This window comes from Hydra vulgaris, chromosome 15 (genome assembly GCF_038396675.1).
Source record: "Hydra vulgaris chromosome 15, alternate assembly HydraT2T_AEP".
NCBI classification, from domain to species: domain Eukaryota; kingdom Metazoa; phylum Cnidaria; class Hydrozoa; order Anthoathecata; family Hydridae; genus Hydra; species Hydra vulgaris.
In genome coordinates this window covers 7,180,085-7,200,158 of record NC_088934.1, presented here as the reverse complement: position 1 = coordinate 7,200,158, position 20,074 = coordinate 7,180,085, and the positions used below count along the sequence as shown (strand labels likewise).

Genomic DNA, 20,074 nt, shown 5'->3' with positions numbered 1-20,074 from the left:
ACAACAAGCTTTATTTTCTCTGTTAAGCATTTTAAGTATAGTTTTTTTGATGGAATTGGTATGTTCTTCATTGAGTAGTTGAAATAATGCTGTTTCATCGTTGGAATTATTTATAATAACCAGATATATTGGAGAGTGCTCAACAAAAAGGAGCAATAATATTATATATATAGCAATATATATGTATATGTATATATATATATATATATATATATATATATATATATATATATATATATATATATATATATATATATATATATATATTCAACCTTGCTTAAATAAAATATTATAGCAAAAAAGATTTTAAATTGTTAAATAAAATTTTAAAGTTTTCTCATTTTATAAATATATTATACACGATTGTTCCATATACCATCTACAAACTCAATATTTTTGTATTCACTCAACAGAGAGGGCAAATCTAAAATCAAAGCAGAGTTGTTAACAAGGCCAAAATTTCCAAGACCAAGGCCAAGAATATGAGTTTAAAAGCCAACAGCTACGCAAACATTTTAAAGACAAAAGACTTTAAAATGTTTGCGTAGCTGTTGGCCTTGACTAAATTTTTGCCTTAAGTTAATAAAGGAATTAGGTAAAACAAAGAATGATTAAGTAATCAATTGTGTAAAATAAAGAATGAAAACTTTTAATTTTTTATATTTGTGTATTTTTTTATAAAGGCCAAGGCCAAAACAATCAAGTTCAAGGCCAAAAATTTTAAGGCCAAGACCAAGGCCAAGGCCAAAAGTTTCAAGACCAAGGCCTTAATTTTTGGTCTTAAGGCAAAGGCCAAAGCCAAGGACTAACAACTCTGAATCAAAGTTTCAAATTTTCCACTTGGATAAGACAACACGCTTTGTGTTTTTTCAATCTTGTCAATTTTTTTAAATATACCAACATAAATAAAAATAAAAAAAGCAAAAAAGACTTAATTATTAGAAAACTTTTCATATATTTCACACAATCCTGTATAAAACAATATATAAGTGGATTATTTACATTTGCATATAAAGTATGTGTTTTTAGCAAAAAAATCTATATAGCAAAAAAGACTTTTGTTTCTTAAAATAAAATTTAGAGCTTTTTTTTATTTTTATTTTTTGCCTCCACAGCAGCACCGGAGTAGCACAATGTCACAGGAGTAGCAGGACTGTCTTATTAAATTTTTTCTTTTTTAAGTTTCAGAACACAACTTTTTTAAGACCATCTGCAGTTTGTTAGGACTAATTATCTGAGCACATTAATAACATAAGTATCTTAATCATGACACTTACGCAAAAAAATTTTCCTGGTGTTTTGATGTTTTTAGAACTTTTAGATTTTTTAAAAATCCTTTTGTTTGCTATAATGCATAATACTTTTACATATGATATTTACATAATATCTATAAAACTTAAAAAATGTTTTATTCTGTATTTAAAAAAAATTGTAAAACTTGATATATGTTTTAGTATAAAAACTACCGAAAAACTTCTTTTTTGGCAAAAATTTTTTTTCAATCTTGACATTGTATAATAAATAAATCTACTATTTATTATCTTTTTTTAAACCATACCTTCGGAATTTGTGCATAGGCACAGGCGGATTTGATTCTTTAAATCCAATCAACGATACTTTTGCAACTACTCCTGCAGCAAGAAGAGTAAAACCTAACAAAAGAAGACGTATTGGCACCAAGATTATTAAAAAAGCCATCTAAAAAAAATATATAAGAAAATTAAAAATATATCAAATAAACAAGTTATAATAAAACATAAAGTTATATAACAATAAATTTCCCATAGGGAAAAAAAAAATTCTGCCTTTTTTTCTAAAGCATATCAGTTTAGACCTTTTAAAACCATAAATAAAAGCTGCAAAAATAAATGTAATATAAAAAATAAATGCAATATAAAAAAAAAATGTAATAAAAAAAGATTAATGTAGTATAAAAAGGAAATGCAATATAAAAAAAAAAATTATTATAAAAAATTAATGTAATATAAAAAACTAATAAAGTATAAAAATTATTTTGTTTTAAAATTTTAAACAAAATTTAATGTTAAAAATTATTTTGTTTTAAAATTTTAAATTATTTTAAAACCATTATTTAGCTGGGCAGGATTGAAAAGTAGTGACATTGACAAGTAGTGACACACGACCCGAACCATTTACCTTCTCTACTCGACTTATGTCTTGTTTCTGATCCTAGTCAGTGCTCAGTTTCTCCACATTCACCCTTAGGTGCTTCTGATCACAGTTTGATCTCTCTAAAACTAATATCTCATTCTTCTTCATCACCTGAATCCCCCTATAATCGAACCTCTTACAACTACAGTAAAGTTGACTGAGATTCTTTCCGTGATTTTCTTCGTGATGGCCTTTGGGTAGAAATCTTTCGTCTTCCTGTCGACAAATGTGCTTCTTACATAACTTCATGGATTTAGGCTGGCATGGAATCTTTTATTCCCTCTCGACGATTCCAGGTCAAGCCTCACTCTCCTCCATGGTTTTCTTCACACTGTGCTGCTGCGATTGCCAATCAAAACCGTTACTTCCATATTTATCAGCAAAACAATTCTCCAGAAAACAGACGTCTTTTTATTACTGCTAGAAACAATTGTAAAAAGGTTTTGTCTGATGCCAAAACCCGCTATTCTCAGGTCATGAAATCTTGTATCTCTTCTCAAAAATTAGGCTCTCGTGACTTCTGGAGAATCTTTAATAATATCAATAATAAGGGCAAATCTTTAATTCTACCTCTCTTGTATGGTTCAGACTTTGTCACCTCACTTAAAGACAAAGCTGAATTGTTTGCTAAAAACTTATAACTTATAAACTAAAAACTTAAACTGATTGCTTGGAGGGGGCATTTGAGCTTGAAAAGGATCTCACTTCTGCTACAGCATGGGGCTCACAGTGGCTGGTGAACTTTAATTCAGATAAAACTCAATTTTTTTCAGCCAATCGTTATCGCAATAATTTAGATCTTCCTATATTTATGAACGGTGTTGTACTCGATGAGTCACCTACTCTTCATCTTCTAGGATTAACTCTTACTTCCAATCTTTCTTGGAAACCATATATCAAATCAGTTGCAAAATTAGCATCTGCTAAGGTTGCATCTCTTTATCGAGCTCGTCACTTTCTTACTCTGGATTCTATTCTCTATCTCTATAAATCTCAAATCTGGCCTTGTATGGAATATTGTTGCCATATCTGGGGCGGATCCTCTAATGATGCCCTTTCTCTTTTAGACAAGGTGCAAAAACGCGTTGTAAACATAGTTGGACCTGCTCTTGCAGCCAACCTTCAACCATTATCACATTGTCGTAATGTTGCTTCTCTTTCTCTTTTCTACAAATACTATAATGGGCACTGCTCTAAAGAGCTAGCGTCTCTTGTGCCATCTACTAAAGTTCATTCTCGTGTTACTCGTCATTCAATTAAGTGTCAGTCTTTTTCTGTGACTGTTCCTCAGTGCTCCAAAAACGCTTATTCGTCTAGTTTTTTTCCTCGAACATCAGTTCTTTGGAATTCGCTTCCTTCATCTTGCTTTCCTGACTCATATAATTTGCAATCTTTTAAGTCGTCTGTCAATCGTTATCTTGCTCTACAATCTTCATCTTTTCTCTTTCAGTAACTTCCAACTTTAATTAGTGGCTGCTTGCAGCCTTGTTGGAAGCGAAGATGTTTAAAAAACAAAACAAAAAAAAAAAACATAAAACATGAAAAAAAATTTCATCAGCAGAATACTTAAATTTACAACTTTAATCTTAAAGATAAATATAGTTGTCCATACCAAGCCTTTAATGTCAACCTTTAATCATATTCATTGTCACAAAAAGACAAACAGTATTAAACTTGGAAGATCTAATATGCATCTATCTTTTTTGAAGGACTTCACTATTTTTTCAGAAATACACAAGTATGGTGTATTTCTAAAAAAAATTTACATTTTCTTAGCATTAATGACAATGTTAAAAAATGCATTACATTTTATACAAAAATAAAAATCCTTCTATGACAAATTTTGGGTAAAAAGTTTTTTCTTATCAGCTGTATAAGTTAGGACTTTCTTATATTCCACAGAGTATTAGATTGTAACGGACTCTACTAAGATTCAATTGCAGAGCAAGCCCAATATATGGTAAACATTTTTATAGGGGTTCAGTTTGGCGTTTTTCCATGACAATGAATGTATATTCTTCTGTGACAAGTGGATTACTTCTTGATTAAGTTTATTTTACAGTTGTATAAGTATATTTTATGATAGGATTTTTGGTTCTTTTTTACTTTCAGGCCATAACTAATTTAAAAAAATATAGGAAAGTCAGGTTCACAAAGACAGAAGGAATATTTATTTAGACTGAACGAAAATAATAATGAGAAATACCTTAAACAAAAAAGAGAGCTAAAGAAGATAAAGTTAGAACTTTTGAAGAAAAACACAAAAGAATATGAATCTAATATAAAAAAAGACAGAACAAAAAAAGTTTAAAAAAACTATGCCATTTATTTTTATTTTTGTATGTTATTCTTTATATGATTTATTATCATTACTTATGTATTTTAATAACATAATTATTTTTACTCATTTTATCTCTTTTGATAAGCATTGTCTTATTTTCAGATGAAAACAATACACAAAGATGGAACAACTAATCAAGTGGTTTGTCGTTCATTAGCCAAATTAGAACAAGATTTGCCAAAAAAAAGGATACTTCAAGTTAAAGTCTCATCTGCTCTTGTAAAAAGTTTGTCACCAAGAAAAAAAAGCAATATTTTTTATAATTCTAGAAGAAAGCTGTCTTTCAAAACTGGAAGGTCATCAATAATACAGGTAAACAATAAAAAAAATTGTTGTTTTTTTAAAACAACCAGATATAAGCTATTGTTCCATAGGCAGGAAAGATACTGAGGGAAATCTGATGGTGTCAAAGTCTATGCGAAAATAGCCAACTTTTGCTACAGGCAATAAAATAATATTTTACCAAAGAAAAAAAAAAAGAATTATTGAAAATCTGTCAGCTGAACTCAGGATCTTGTGATACTTGGTGTATGCTTTGTCAAGTCACTCATGTGCATGGAAGGTGATTGTTTAAAATGTCCAGCAAGAATCATAATATATGATTTTTGTCAAGAATTTAAAAAAATTGATGCTTTACCATATTACCATTGGATAACCTTAAAAAAGGTTGTTCTCAAAGTTCGAGAAGAAGCTACTGGTAAGGAGAAGCTGCCATGCTTTTATCAAAAATGGTCGATGGTAGAAAAATGAAAATGCATAAACATAATATTTACTGTCAGTTTTCAATTTAAAATGGCTAAAGACAAATCTCAAAGAAGATGAAGTAACAATCAGTGTCAATTTTTCAAAGAACTATGAAAATAAACAACTCCACAAGATCCAGAGTGTTTATTTTGGGCATGAACATTTTACCATATTCACAGCAGCTTGTTACTTTTATAAAAGTATTACAGTTCAAAATGGTAAACTTGATAAAAATTTTAATTAAGTTTCCAAGAGCAATTATATCAAATAGAAGCATAATCGCAATGTTGAATTTACAAACAACAATCAGCTTATTAGAATGGTCAAGGGTATAGCTCCATCAATTTCCACTTTCCATTTCTGGAGTGATGGATGTGCTGGTCAGTTTCGATTTCAATTTGTCTTTCGGTCCTTCTCTTATACCCTGAAAATATGACATTGACTTGGAGTTATGGTGAGGCACATCAGTTTATAGGACGACATGATGGATTTGGTAGAACTATTAAAAACCAAGTTTACAGAGAAGTTTTGTCAGCTAAGTTGTTATTGAAAATGCTAAACAGTTTTTTGATGTAGCTGATTGTCTGTGTGACATCACAGTGATCTACTTAGACACAAAAGATATTGAGTTTCCAGATTTAAATGATAGCATCTACATTTATGAAATTTTAAAGGTTCACCATGTGATTGAATCCAAATTTTGAATTGATTGAAGATTGAATCCAAATTTTATTGACTTATACATAAACAGCACCTTTAAAAATTCATCAGATGTTTTTAAATCATTGACATGAGAAAAATCATTGACATGAGAAAAAAAGAATAGAGAAAAAGAAGAAAAGAAAGTTATTGACAATGTCAATGATGAAAAAGTATATGAAATCTATAAAAAAAATTTTTGTTTGTTTAAAACACAAATTTGTTTTTGTTTGTTTAAAATAGAATTATATGATAACTTCATGAATGTGTACTTTCTGTCCTTCTGTGACATGTTCTTCCATGACATTAAATCACTTTAATTAATTTGGAATAAAAAAAAAAATTAAATATTAGCTAAGAACACTTTTACAAATTTGACTTAGTGGTCTTATACCTGTTTAAAGGAATTTTTTTGTTGTTGTATCTCTATTACGTTTGATAGAATTTAAGCCTTAAGTAAAAACTTGATTTTACAGCCTTCCTATCATTCCTTCTGTAAAGTGAGTTTTGATAACAGAAACTTTAGAACTCTACAATCAATGTCTTTAACCCCAATTACTATTGTTTTAGAGGTAGATTGTAAAATATTAACAGAACCACCTTATGCCTTTTTACATATATTTTTAATTTAATATTTAGTCTATTTATTCCCCTCCATGATAAAAACAAAACTTTTCAACCCAGCCCAGCTATATATACTATATATAACTATAAAACAACCATACTATAGCTAAGTATAACTGCATTACACACAAAAATACAACAGAAAAAATACATGGAAACATGTACAACAATTAGGAATACACAAGAATGATGCTTTTTATGCTATGCTAAAAATGTACTACAAATCATGCTAAAAAATTGTAAAAAACCATTTTTTATTTTTATTTTTTTTAAGTAAATGAATATTTTAACAGGATACACATTTCAGTTATAAACAACTGCTATCAATATGAATCCAAAATAAAATTAAAAAGAGTATAAAATTAGGAATTATATGTGATTAAAAGTATAAAATATAAATATAATAATATTTACAAACTTTATAAATGTGATTTGAATTAAGGTTTTTTGCACTTTTGCCTCCTGTTAAAAGATTGTAAAAAACAGCGCCTGCTTAATAAAATGACTTATTTGTACTTTCAAGTTTTATCTTTTGGAATTACAACAGATAGATTGTTGCACATTTGTTTTGAGTATTTTTGTAATGTAAAATAGTTTTTGAAATTGCTACACATGGTTCTACACAAACATTTATATACTAATATGCAAGCGCTTTTTCTAAGAATTTTGTCTATTGATGGAACAGTGACCACTTTATTTATATTATTGTTCTAAATAACTGCAACAGCTCTAGCTTCTAATTTGATAATTTTATTTATTTGGTTGCTAGTTTTCTTTAAACTTACAACTCTGCAATATATCATCAGCTGTTAAAATCAGGTGGATTTTCAGTGAAAATTAAACTATAATAGAGGACAACTGTTAAAATTAGATGGATTTTCAGTGGAAATTAGAATTTAATATGGTTCTTGAGCTCATCAGAAACTAGCTTAACAGCAGCAAAAGTTACAGTAATATCTACTGCTGTAACTTGTAGTAAAAGCTACACATAATCTTATTCTATTGTTTTTAATCACTTGCTTCTTAATAAATATGCACTTTGTTCATGATTAGGCTATTATTAAGTTGATATCAAAATATTTAGTTAAAAAGATCTTGACAACTCAAAAATGCGTATACAATGACAGCAATAAATAATTTTTTATTCCAATGATTGTTTTATACAATACCACAAATTAAGGTCACTGTTAATGGTATACATAAGAAAATAAAATAAAATGGACTATCTTCACAACTCAAAAATGCGTGTTGAAAAGGGTGAATTCTAGAAAAAAAAATTTTCTGTTTTGAATATTTTATGAGCATTACAAGTAAAAAAAAAATTTTTTCAAGTCATATCATTTACAAATAAATGTATTACCACAAACAGAGATAGGTGACACACTTTTCAATGAAAATTATAGCCAAAAGTATTTTTTTTTTTTTTAAACATCTTCGCTTCCAACAAGGCTGCAAGCAGCCACTAATTAAAGTTGGAAGTTACTGAAAGAGAAAAGATGAAGATTGTAGAGAAAGGTAACGATTGATGGACGACTTAAAAGATTGCAAATTATATGAGTCAGGAAAGCAAGATGAAGGAAGCGAATTCCAAAGAACTGATGTTCGAGGAAAAAAACTAGACGAATAAGCGTTTTTGGAGCACTTAGGAACAGTCACAGAAAAAGGATGACACTTAATTGAATGACGAGTAACACGAGAATGAACTTTAGTAGATGGCACAAGAGACGCTAGCTCTTTAGAGCAGTGCCCATTATAGTATTTGTAGAAAAGAGAAAGAGAAGCAACATTACGACAATGTGATAATGGTTGAAGGTTGGCTGCAAGAGCAGGTCCAACTATGTTTACAACGCGTTTTTGCACCTTGTCTAAAAGAGAAAGGGCATCATTAGAAGATCCGCCCCAGATATGGCAACAGTATTCCATACAAGGCCGGATTTGAGATTTATAGAGATAGAGAATAGAATCCAGAGTAAGAAAGTGGCGAGCTCGATAAAGAGATGCAACCTTAGCAGATGCTAATTTTGTAACCGATTTGATATATAGTTTCCAAGAAAGATTGGAAGTAAGAGTTAATCCTAGAAGATGAAGAGTAGGTGACTCATCGAGTACATCACCGTTCATAAATATAGGAAGATCTAAACTATTGCGATAACGATTGGCTGAAAAAAATTGAGTTTTATCTGAATTAAAGTTCACCAGCCACTGTGAGCCCCATGCTGTAGCAGAAGTGAGATCCTTTTCAAGCTCAAATGTCCCCTCCTAGCAATAAGAGGGTGATGGTTTCTTATCACGACAAGAATAAATGGTAGTATCATCAGCAAACAATGCCTCCTTAGATGTGAGAATATCTGGAAGATCGTTAATGTAAATTAAAAAGAGTATAGGGCCAAGGATAGAACCTTGAGGAACCCCTGAAGTTACAGAATAAGAAGAAGAGTGTTGTCCATCGAGGACAACTTTTATGCTACGATTGAAAAGGAAGGATTCAATGATCTTAAAGATGTTGCCGGATACACCATAAGAAGAAAGCTTATGGAGAAGACAAGCATGCCAAACTTTATCAAACGCTTTTGAAATGTCAAGAGCGATGGCCTTAACCTCTCCACCTTCAATTAATGCACGATAAAACCTGTCAGTTATTACTGTTAGCAAATCAGCTGTAGAACGAGAAGATCGAAATCCATATTGATGGTCAGAAAGTAAGTTATTAGATTCAAGATGAGAAATTAAGTGTTTGTTAATTAAAGATTCAAAAACCTTGCTTATGATAGGAAGAAGACTTATGGGACGGTAGTTAGACGAATCAGATCGCTCCCCAGAATTTTTGAAGATAGGGATAACAGATGCGGCTTTCCAGCAGGCTGGAAAACAAGACTCTGATAAGCACTTGTTGAATAGTTTTGAGAGTATAGACAACAGCTCCGGAGAACACTTCTTCAAGACAATAACAGGTATGTTGTCCGGGTCACAAGCTGTAGAAGAGTCTAGGCAGGAAATCACTTTAGATACAGATGCTGGAGTGATATAAATGTCAAGCAATGGATCAACCTGTTTGTTAGCAATATCAGGTAGAACGCAACTAGTGGAATCAAGAGATGATATTGATGAAAAGTTTTTAGCAAACAGTTCGGCTTTGTCTTTAGGTGAGGTGACAAAGTCTAAACCATACAAGAGAGGTAGAATTATAGATTTTCCCTTATTATTGATATTATTAAAGACTCTCCAGAAGTCCCGAGAGCCCAATTTTTGAGATGAGATACGAGATTTCATGAACTGAGAATAGCGGGTTTTGGCGTTAGACAAAACCTTTTTACAGTTGTTTCTAGCAGTAATAAACAGACGTCTGTTTTCTGGAGAATTGTTTTGCTGATAAATATGGAAGTAATGGTTTCGATTGGCAATCGCAGCAGCACAGTGTGAGGAAAACCATGGAGGAGAGTGAGGCCTAACCTGGAATCGTCGAGAGGGAATAAAAGATTCCATGCCAGCCTGAATCCACGAAGTTATCTAAGAAGCACATTTGTCGACAGGAAGTTGAAAGATTTCTACCCAAGGGCCATCACGAAGAAAATCACGGAAAGAATCCCAGTCAGCTTTACTGTAGTTGTAAGAGGTTCGATAATAGGGGTATTCAGGTGATGAAGAAGAATGAGATATTAGTTTTAAAGAGATCAAACTATGATCAGAAGCACCTAAGGGTGAATGTGGAGAAACTGAGCACTGACTAGGATCAGAAACAAGACATAAGTCGAGTAGAGAAGGTAAATGATTAGGGTTGTCAGGAAGATTTAGGAAGGATTTAGCACCATTATTATTTTCATTTCAATGTTAATGGTGCTATTATGAAACATTCAATTCATTTTTTATTTAAAACCCTAAAAATTTCAATTTTATTAGAAACACTTTCCTAAGGATAAAATAAAAAGTATAATAGAGAAAAAGAAACACAATCCCTAGATCCAGGAGAAAAATTCAAGATGTGTGCTAAAAGAACAAGAAATACCCAATAAATCTGCTAACTAGCAAATAAATAAAAAAAAGGCATTCATTCAATCAATCAATATATTTCGATAAAAGATCTTACAATCGAGGTCATTTACAAATAGTTAAAAACTAATCTTAAGTAAATACCATGAAACAGTATTAATAGTACAAATAATAATGATAATAATGACAATAAATTAACAATTATAAGAATAATAAGAAAATTATATAATAATAAAACAATATTAATTTTAAAACAGTTGAATATTATGCATAGACAGAAAAGTTACAAACAGTTATGTACTGACAAAACGTAACAATGATTTAATAAATATAATAAATCTTAATATCAATAATCATAACAAAAATAATAAAAGTAATATAAATATTTCATTAAAAAATAATAATAAATAAAGAAACAATGAATTTTTAATAACACACACAAATAAAAACGTGTCACACACACACACACACACACACACACACACACACAGAAAAACATTTAGTCAGGAAAAAAAATAGAGTTTTCATGATAAATGAAAATATTTAAATAAAAAAGGAAATCATATCATAATACCCATCAAACACATATCGTCCCTCATAATTAATAAAATTTAAAATTTTTTCTTATTCTTTTCTTCAAAAACGGAGCAATTATCATATTATTTTCGAATATTTTTTTCTTTTAACTTTGGTTTTTTGTCTTTCTTTTTTTTTTTTCTCATTTCTTTCTGCGTTTTTTTCTTTTGTTAATTGTTTGATTTGGTTTTTATATTTTTTGTTTCTGATTTTTGCTTTTTAATTTCTTTATTTTTCTTTTCTTCACTCCCTTTATTTTTATTTTATTTGTTTTTCTTATTTTTTATTTTATTCTTTATCTTTTTTATTTATTTATAAAATTCGTTATAAAAAAGCGTCTGCCATTGCAGAAGTCTCTGCATTGATATATCTCAATGCATAGTGCTGACACGCTAAAAGGAACTTGAGCTAACTTCTCGATGACCAGCTTGATAATTTAATTTAGCACCAACTATGGTCAAAAAACGCTTGTAATAGGAAGGAAAAAAAAAACCTTTACCAACAATAACTGGAAAAAGGTAACTATAAGCTATACCATAAAATTCTATGTTTAAAGTATTTTAATTATTATTGTATACTCACATATTTTGAGGTTCAATTCTATTATTTGTTATTCTAACAGGTATTTTCAGGTTTACAAATGGGATAAATCAGTTTTCCAAATTACAATGGATAAATTAAGCTTTATTAGAAGAAGAGTGGGGAAAAAATTTCACCTAAACTGCATTGTATCAATAGTCAAACCCATCCATCATAGTGTGGTCAGTAATAAATTTCCAGGAAACTAGGCAACTTTAAACTGTCAGAAGCACTATGTGAAGATAAATACTGACTAACTCTTAAGATAAACTACTACGACAAAGTTTTCAGAGGTTCCCTAATAATGTACATCATTATATGCAATGGACCTCTAAGCCACAAGGCCAAGTCTGTAACTAATTATTTAAACAGAAAAAAATTTGACATTTTGGATTGTCCTAGAAATTCTCAAGATATCAATTTATTAAAGAACGACTGAGAGCTCTTGAAACAAGAAATGGCTAAAAATATGATTAATACAATGCAAAAACTTATAGAAAAGCTTATAAATCCATGGAGTCACAGAGAGAAACTCCAAAAAACTGTATTTTAAGCATGCCACAATGTATTCAAGTCTTAATTCCAGCTAAAGGGCACCATACTAAACACTAAATATAAACTATAATATTACATTTTAATTTGTTTTCTGTAGACTAAATAAATGATTGAATATAATACAGAGTTTTGTTTATTCTAGTTCTAAATGTAAAATTAGAACATATAACAAAGCAACATAAATTTTTTTGAATCAATACAATAATATGGCAAGTCACTGTTTGCCATATTATTAGATTCGACATGAAAAACTGCCTATTTATTATTAGACTCTGATTATAATAAACTAAATATCAAATAAATACCTTAATTTTATCAAATGTTGATAGCTTAAGCTCTGAAATAAAAGGATTATGAACAGGAGGCTTCTCTCTTGCTTTCTTTAAACCAGGTACTAATTGCAATAACTTTTCATCAAGCTCATAAAGCGTAAAAGCATGATCAAGTTTTAAACTTTTGTCCTTCATTCATGTAAACTTTATCCTTCTACTTGTTGAATGTGTTTTCGGATTGATCTTATTACAATGTAAAGCAGTTTTTAAATTTCTTATACTATGAAGTAAACTATTTTTTAAAATTAAATAAAATTAATTTTATAACTTTATATAATGACAAAAAAAGTCGGAAAATTTTTTTTTGTTTTTTTAATAAAAAGCGTATTATAATGGATAATAAATATTTTTATTTTAAAAAAAAATTATAAAAATACAAGTATTTTACATACTAAATAAACATAGCAATCTATATTATTTTTGAATACTTGTCATTACAAACTGAATCTAAAGTCAACATAAAAACAAAAACTGTGTAAAGGCCTCCAACGGCTGTTGGCTTGACAACACTTCAAAGCTATTTGAAACCCAGGGTTATTGTCAAGTGTTTGACAGACTTATTTACTTCACTTTCACCTTATCAATAATGTATAGGTGACATAAATGTAGTGCGCTAAAAAGCTAAATCTCAACCCCCCCCCCTCCCTACCTTTTTCAATTATCCTCTTTTTCAACCCCTCCACCCGAACTTTGTTATTGGACAAGTCAGGATTATTATAAGTAACATTACTTTAAAGTATTATTATAAGTAGCATTACTTTAAAGGAACTTTTTATATTTGTTTCATTTTTTTGAAAAAGGCTATTTTATTAGGCAAGCCTAACGGGCGTACAGCTATTTTTGAAATAAAATAGTACGCGCGAATTGATCTTTTTGATTTAGTTTTACATATAAACATTAAAAGAATGTGGCAAGATTTTGAAAAGCTTAAAAAACTTGTAAATATTATAAATGACACGTTAGTTGTCATATCGGTATTAAGGACTTGGCACGATATAAAAATTCTCTTAGAACTGCGACGCACTTAACTAAGATTGCATAAAGTTGCAACATACCATATATATATATATATATATATATATATATATATATATATATATATATATATATATATATATATATATATATATATATATATACTGTATATATACTGGTAATATGTAACCCAGTACAATCTGCTTCATGTCCTGCTGCCTTGTAGGATACGCCTTTTTAGGCAAAGGCTAGGAGATGCCAACTCCGATTTAAAACACCCCCTGCCTTGGGGCTCTTGGTTGAGTAAAGGCTAGAGATGGTGTCTCGATAAAAATACTTATCTTGGGCAGATGTTAAATGCACACAGCTACTGTCTTGTAGAAGGCCTCCTAGGCAAAGACTTAAGGGGTAAACAGATTCTATCTGTTGACCAGCCTCGCACCCCTTCTTCATCTATTAGGCTGGCGCAGATGTATTTTAATACATTGTTTCCAGTTTAGGATGTTGAATGCTGGATCTTCTTGACTCAATGCACGGGTTTTGCTTGTGTCTCTGTTTTTATGACTAGGCAACTCATTCTATTATCTCCTAATGAGGGTACAGCTCTAAAACTCAGTTTTATGGTTCTGAGGCCGGCTGGTAGTCAGGTTTCCCGAACTCTGTGGTAGCTCTCAGAGAAGCTGATTCCATCAACAGCTGAAAAATATCAAAGTATTTAACAGTGCCATGTTGCGCATGGATGGTGTCCCTGTTTGTACTTTTGGTGTGCATTGCGGAGGCCACATTTGGAGCCCTTTGTTACTGCTTTGGGTTTATTAGTAGTAATGAGGCAATTGCTTGGGCTATTAAACAGTGTTCTGAGTACTATCTATGCTTTGAGTCAAGTTCTTCAATCTAATTTAAAATGAATAAAGTACCAAAAACTATAAAACACAAAAAACCATCATCATCACCAAGTTCTCTAAACCTATCATTCACTAATATTCGTGGTCTTCGAAGTAACTTTTCTTCTGTTAAGTCTTATCTCTTGCAAAGTTCACCAGACCTACTTGCTCTTTATGAGACTAATTTGAGTTCGGCTGTCTCATCTTGTGATCTTAGTGTTGATGGTTATCTTCCTCTAATTCGTAAAGACTCCAATAGTCACATGCTTGGCCTCGGCATTTACATTCGTAAGAATTCACCCATTTGTCGTGAAACTAGGTTTGAATCCACAGACAATTCTTTTATGTGCTTTCGTTTAGCACCACTTCACTCTATTGCCTTTCTCTTTGTTCTATATCGCTCTCCTTCATCTCAAGACTGCACACTTTTTGACGTTATTTCTGATCATATTGACCAAGCCCTCTCTCTTTATCCATCAGCTAATATAGCTGTTGTTGGTGACTTTAATGCTCACCACTCTGAATGGCTTGGCTCTAGTGTCAGTGATTCGGCAGGCATTAAAGCCCACAACTTTTGCCTTTCTCAATCCCTAACTCAAATAGTCAACTTTCCAACTCACTTTCCAGACAACCCGAATCATTTACCTTCTCTACTCGACTTATGTCTTGTTTCTGATCCTAGTCAGTGCTCAGTTTCTCCACATTCACCCTTAGGTTCTTCTGATCACAGTTTGATCTCTCTAAAACTAATATCTCGTTCTTCTTTATCACCTGAATCCCCCTATTATCGTACCTCTTACAACTACAGTAACGCTGACTGGGACTCTTTCCGTGATTTTCTTCGTGATGGCCTTTGGGTAGAAATCTTTCGTCTTCCTGTCGACAAATGTGCTTCTTAGATAACTTCGTGGATTCAGGCTGGCATGGAATCTTTTATTCCCTTTCGACAATTCCAGGTCAAGCCTCACTCTCCTCCATGGTTTTCTTCACACTGTGCTGCTGCGATTGCCAATCAAAACCGTTACTTCCATATTTATCAGCAAAACAATTCTCCAGAAAGCAGACGTCTGTTTATTACTGCTAGAAACAATTGTAAAAAGGTTCTGTCTAACGCCAAAACCCGCTATTCTCAGTTCATGAAATCTCGTATCTCATCTCAAAAATTGGGCTCTCGGGACTTCTGGAGAGTCTTTAATAATATCAATAATAAGGGAAAATCTATAATTCTACCTCTCTTGTATGGTTTAGACTTTGTCACCTCACCTAAAGACAAAGCCGAACTGTTTGCTAAAAACTTTTCATCAATATCATCTCTTGATTCCACTAGTTGCGTTCTACCTGATATTGCTAACAAACAGGTTGATCCATTGCTTGACATTTATATCACTCCAGCATCTGTATCTAAAGTGATTTCCTGCCTAGACTCTTCTACAGCTTGTGACCCGGACAACATACCTGTTATTGTCTTGAAGAAGTGTTCTCCGGAGCTGTTGTCTATACTCTCAAAACTATTCAACAAGTGCTTATCAGAGTCTTGTTTTCCAGCCTGCTGGAAAGCCGCATCTGTTATCCCTATCTTCAAAAATTCTGGGGAGCGATCTGATTCGTCTAACTACCGTCCCATAAGTCTTCTTCCTATCATAAGCAAGGTTTTTGAATCTTTAATTAACAAACACTTAATTTCTCATCTTGAATCTAATAACTTACTTTCTGACCATCAATATGGATTTCGATCTTCTCGTTCTACAGCTGATTTGCTAACAGTAATAACTGACAGGTTTTATCGTGCATTAATTGAAGGTGGAGAGGTTAAGGCCATCGCTCTTGACATTTCAAAAGCGTTTGATAAAGTTTGGCATGCTTGTCTTCTCCATAAGCTTTCTTCTTATGGTGTATCCGGCAACATCTTTAAGATCATTGAATCCTTCCTTTTCAATCGTAGCATAAAAGTTGTCCTCGATGGACAACACTCTTCTTCTTATTCTGTAACTTCAGGGGTTCCTCAAGGTTCTATCCTTGGCCCTATACTCTTTTTAATTTACATTAACGATCTTCCAGATATTCTCACATCTAAGGAGGCATTGTTTGCTGATGATACTACCATTTATTCTTGTCGTGATAAGAAACCATCACCCTCTTATTGCTAGGAGGGGACATTTGAGCTTGAAAAGGATCTCACTTCTGCTACAGCATGGGGCTCACAGTGGCTGGTGAACTTTAATTCAGATAAAACTCAATTTTTTTCAGCCAATCGTTATCGCAATAGTTTAGATCTTCCTATATTTATGAACGGTGATGTACTCGATGAGTCACCTACTCTTCATCTTCTAGGATTAACTCTTACTTCCAATCTTTCTTGGAAACTATATATCAAATCGGTTACAAAATTAGCATCTGCTAAGGTTGCATCTCTTTATCGAGCTCGCCACTTTCTTACTCTGGATTCTATTCTCTATCTCTATAAATCTCAAATCCGGCCTTGTATGGAATATTGTTGCCATATCTGGGGCGGATCCTCTAATGATGCCCTTTCTCTTTTAGACAAGGTGCAAAAACGCGTTGTAAACATAGTTGGACCTGCTCTTGCAGCCAACCTTCAACCATTATCACATTGTCGTAATGTTGCTTCTCTTTCTCTTTTCTACAAATACTATAATGGGCACTGCTCTAAAGAGCTAGCGTCTCTTGTGCCATCTACTAAAGTTCATTCTCGTGTTACTCGTCATTCAATTAAGTGTCAGTCTTTTTCTGTGACTGTTCCTAAGTGCTCCAAAAACGCTTATTCGTCTAGTTTTTTTCCTCGAACATCAGTTCTTTGGAATTCGCTTCCTTCATCTTGCTTTCCTGATTCATATAATTTGCAATCTTTTAAGTCGTCCATCAATCGTTACCTTTCTCTACAATCTTCATCTTTTCTCTTTCAGTAACTTCCAACTTTAATTAGTGGCTGCTTGCAGCCTTGTTGGAAGCGAAGATGTTTGAAAAAAAAAAAAAAAAAAAAAAAAAAATATATATATATATATATATATACACACTCACATCGCGAGTACAAAACTTATATTACTTTATTTTTGACATAATTATACAGTTGCTCAAGTGGGTCATATATATGAACTAATTAGTCAACAACAAGGAAGAGGGAAAAAAGCAGTGAAGTATCATGGAATTTTATTTAGGAGAAGGGGGGGGGGAGATGTTGAAATATTTTTTTATATTATATCACATTTGCTTCTCCTAAATAATAAAAAAAATGTCCTTCATTTCTAAGATATTTTAGGACTTTCAGATTCTGGTAGAAACCCTCACTGGACCCGTCGCTGGAAAAAAGGTGGAACATTTTAGAAAAGTTAGGTTCATTTATTTAAAAAGTATGATACACATTAAAAAAAAAGGTAGAAATTTCTACCTTAGGGTAGGATATGTGATATACCCTTAGTAAGGTATAATTTTATAAGGTAGAAAATTATACCTCACTAAGGGTATATCACATATCCTACCTTAACTAAAAATTTCTACCTTTATTTTTTAGTGTGTAGTGAGTATCAAAAATACTATTGTAAAAAAAAGTTAAAAAAATCAAAACTTTTGTTGTTTGTAGTCTTAAACTTATCGAAAATTTCTAAAAGTAAAAATTTTTGTTTTTGTTTTTGTTTTTTATTTTTTTTTATTTTTAGGTCCAAAAGCATACCGTTGATATGTTTTTTAAATTTAATGTCTTGTCAGGCCTGGCAAAAAAAACTTTGGTTCTTATAGCTATGGCATTTTTAGGTAATGTGCACACTCCAAACTTAAATTTATATATGCTCATTTCAAATCTTATACAAAAAACGGTAAAATTCCCTAAAATGTTTGCTGCACCTCTACAAATGTAAAGGATCTGAGTTAATAAAATGTTTATTTTTACTACCTTAAATTCAATTTAAATTCATTGACTGGTTTTTATCTTGTAACCTTTTAGTGTTCAAAAGAACTGACCATGTAAAGTTTCAATCCTCCTCAAAATAAGGGGGTTGTAGGTTTTGCATGATTTGGTTTGGTATTTAAGAAAATATTTATAACTTTTTTATAATAAATATTTTAAAATATACTACAATAATTAAATTATCAAATGCAAATTTGATTTTTCTCCGTAATGTATATCTTTTATACCTAGATAGTACCTGTCTCATCCCAAAAATCAAATATTTCAGACCACTATGTGTAGTACCGAAGTTCGACGCATAATGGTCTTAAATAGTTAATTTTTGCTGTGGAATCTTTTATGAATTTTAATTGACTAAACTCTCTTTCAGCTGTAGCATTACTTACAGGCAAAGAAAATAGAAGATCAACGCAGATCTGTAACTTAGGAAATCCCCAAACATAAAAAACTGTCTAAATAGAAATGTTTCAAAAAATTTCAGCATCGTTGCCTTTAGAGCAGTCTCGAATTCCACGCCAGTTTTAAAAAAGCTGCTTTTTGACTAGTCCGAACATAGATGGTGTCAAGTATTTCGCAAATGTCTAAAAAGTAATCCTCAAAAGTGAATCTTTATTTCAGATCCTTTTAATCTTTATTTTCAAAATATTTATCTAAACGTTCATGCTGAGATAATATAGAAACAGGCGCAGACGAACTAGCTGCAATCGGTTGAGTAGAGTGATTGTTTTCTTTGTCAGACAAAAACAAATGCGTCGACGAAATCTGAAGTCTATCAGCATACTTAGAATGTACTCTATAAATTCTAAGTACGGCTTAACAAATAGATTGTACAAAAAAAGAAACATCAAATCATTCTTCGCTTTTAGATTTGCTTTACATTCCGTTTAAAAATATAATATAGGATAGAGCGGGGAATAATGGGATAGTTATGCCTGAAGCCTTATATCTCAGGCAAAAAAAAAAACATTTTAAATTATTGCGCTTTAATATTGTAAAAAAATTTAATTTTAAAAATACCAAAATGCGTTAAAAGTACCAAAATGCATCAGTAAGTTTGCAAAAAACAAAATTTGCGTATTTTCTTAGGTGATAGAACGACATAAAATTTATCTTAAACTAATGGGAATTTGCTTTATTAATAAAAAGTTTATATTTTTCAGACAGTATTTTTTATCCTCTTTTAGAATCTGTATTTAAAAATTTTTTTGGAATTGTGTTAATATCAGTAAAATGACTTTTGTGGGGCATATCGGGACAACAAGTTATTTATATAATTGAGTATATTACTACCATTTCGTGATGCTGTTTACAGTTTGATGATTTTATTTTTAGTATAAAATATTTTTTTATTTTATTTAGAAAAGCAATTCTAGTAATAAACTCAAAGTTCTTATTTTTATAACTTAACTTCGATTATTAATAGTGTTTAATGTAGACAAAGAAGATAAGAAATTATATAAGAAAGATCAATCATCCAAAATGGGATGAAATGCAGTTTTAGCTGTGAGTAAAAAGGAACTTAGAACTAGAAAAGCTGGTGACACACACGGCATGTTTAAGTTTGCTCTACATCGGCATATTGCTAATAAGCCAACTCATGAAAAATGTTGCCAAATAGTTTCAGGATATTTTTTCTGTGATTTATGTGATCCTTAAATTTTTTTGTAATTTAAAATTTAGTAGT

The 20,074-nt window shown here is 31.2% G+C and overlaps 1 protein-coding gene across 2 annotated transcripts in view; it reads right to left on the bottom strand.

The window, feature by feature from the left end:
* LOC136072122 (lysophosphatidylcholine acyltransferase 2-like) overlaps positions 1–13,129 on the bottom strand; it is a 64,286-nt gene extending 51,157 nt beyond the window's left edge. The window contains exons 1-3 of one of the 2 annotated variants that reach the window (XM_065820532.1): positions 13,002–13,129; positions 12,583–12,792; positions 1,559–1,698 (exon numbers count right to left, since the gene is read on the bottom strand). In XM_065820532.1, the coding sequence (XP_065676604.1) occupies positions 1,559–1,698; positions 12,583–12,744 (302 nt within the window). In that variant the 5' untranslated portion in view covers positions 12,745–12,792; positions 13,002–13,129. Of the gene's footprint in view, positions 1–1,558; positions 1,699–12,582; positions 12,870–13,001 lie in introns of those variants that run through there. The other variant, XM_065820531.1, reaches the window with a different exon arrangement.
* Between the last annotated feature and the right edge of the window lie 6,945 nt (positions 13,130–20,074).